This window comes from Myotis davidii, unplaced genomic scaffold, assembly GCF_000327345.1.
Source record: "Myotis davidii unplaced genomic scaffold, ASM32734v1 scaffold150, whole genome shotgun sequence".
NCBI classification, from domain to species: domain Eukaryota; kingdom Metazoa; phylum Chordata; class Mammalia; order Chiroptera; family Vespertilionidae; genus Myotis; species Myotis davidii.
In genome coordinates, this window is record NW_006283437.1 from 772,442 (window position 1) to 774,144 (window position 1,703).

The 1,703-nt window shown below is 51.6% G+C and overlaps 1 protein-coding gene across 1 annotated transcript in view; it reads right to left on the reverse strand.

The window, feature by feature from the left end:
- CACNG3 (calcium voltage-gated channel auxiliary subunit gamma 3) overlaps nt 1–1,703 on the reverse strand; it is an 84,659-nt gene that overhangs the window by 6,450 nt on the left and 76,506 nt on the right. Inside the window, exon 2 of the mRNA XM_006753610.2 lies at nt 1,592–1,675. Within this exon, the coding sequence (XP_006753673.1) occupies nt 1,592–1,675 (84 nt within the window). The remainder of the gene's footprint in view (nt 1–1,591; nt 1,676–1,703) is intronic.

Here is a 1,703-nt window from a genome sequence, read left to right on the forward strand (position 1 = left end):
TGCTGAACCCCTTAACCCGGCTGCTTCCGTGGCTGAGGGTGGAGCACAGGTGGGGCGTGGTGAGGACCCCGCCCTTCCGGAGGCAGAAACGTGTTTTGTGGGAAAAGCCATGGACCGCTCCCAAGAGCTGTCCAGCAGGTTTGCCGGTTGTGAAATAGAAGCCACAGTTCCATTCGGTCTCCAACAGGGCAAACACCACGGCCTCATCAGATGCGAAAGAAAACAGAGAAAAACTCTGAGCACTTGGGAGAAACCCCACTGGGAGGGGCTGTAAAGTCCTCTTTGGAGGGGTCCACGGGCTCTCTGTCATCCTCAAACTTGGGTCAAGCCAGCTCTCTAAGCGTGGTCTGTATTCCCCACACCAGTCTTTCTGAGCTGCTGGCATAAATACCTCTGAGTGGGCCTTTGGGTAAATGCTAGTAAATGGATAAGGACTGGACAGAGATAAGTGGTATGTTTATGTTGTAAAAATTAGCTTAAATATGACTGTTTCTTTCAAATTGACCCCTGCACCACTCACATAGTTACGTGACTAAAGGCTCCTACATAGACCCACAGCCCATCTGCAGACTAGTGGGTGTGAATAGAGCTAAAAATGAGTTTAATTGGAAAAACACTCATCTTGAGCGATGAGTTACACACATACTCTGAATAGGACAATTTCTCAAAGTTCTTATTTTAATGGCAGTTTTAAAAACAGCCACCTTGCCTTGAACACTCCCCCCGAATTCCCCTTTCAGGCGAACTGGGTGCACGTGCCCGTTGGAGAAGTTACATTTCAATTACACTAAGTCCCAAGTTCTCCTTGTGCCTGCATGGGACCTTGTGCTCATATCACGCCAGGAAAAGAGCTAACGTGCTGGCTAAATGGAGTGGGCGTGAGCTTATTTACTAGTAATTGTCCTGACCCTGTCAGAGGGATGACATTATAATCTCATTTCTGACGAGATAAAGGAAGGGAAGAGATGGAGAGATAGGCGGCTTGGCCCAGGTCCATACCCTCTGGCAGGGCGCCCGGCGGGCACTCGAGTCCACAATGACCGGCATCCAGAGACCTTGCTCTAAGTCGCCACACTCTGCACCTCCGCCTGCTGTACTTGGGACAGTCCATGTCATTTCTGGGTTATGACCTTGGGACAATCCTAGGGAGACACTGGCCCTGCCCTTGTAGGACTGAAGTCAAAGAGAAGTGAGCTTTGCTTTTCATTTATTCCCCCAGGTCTTGCCCTAGCGCCTCGCCATTAGCACCTCGCCCATTAGCACTTTTCCATTAGCACTTTCCCCATTAGCACCTCACATCCACCCTCCGGGGAAGGTGCAAACTTGGGTGCCAGTTAAAGAAAATGCCTTAGATTTCCTCCCAAGCAGACTACAAGGCCCACTTCATTCCCGGTTCCCTGTTCAGTGAAAGGAGAGACTTGGCTATCAGAACCGCCTGAATGTCTGTCTAGCAGCAAAGGTCCCCTGAAGGCTCCTTTGCACGCGTCCATTTCTAGGGGGAGCTCTGAGCAGCCCCAAACTCTGGGGCAGCTGGGTGACTCCAGGGCACCGTCCCTCCTCCCTGGGGAGACCCGGGAATGGGGCAACTTACGAAGCAGATACTCAGCCGTGTCCTGTTCATAGTCAGCATCGTCTGGGAAGTGGTCGATTTTCTTGCAGACCCCTCGGAACGCCCCTGTGGGAACAAACGTGGTCCTGAGCGA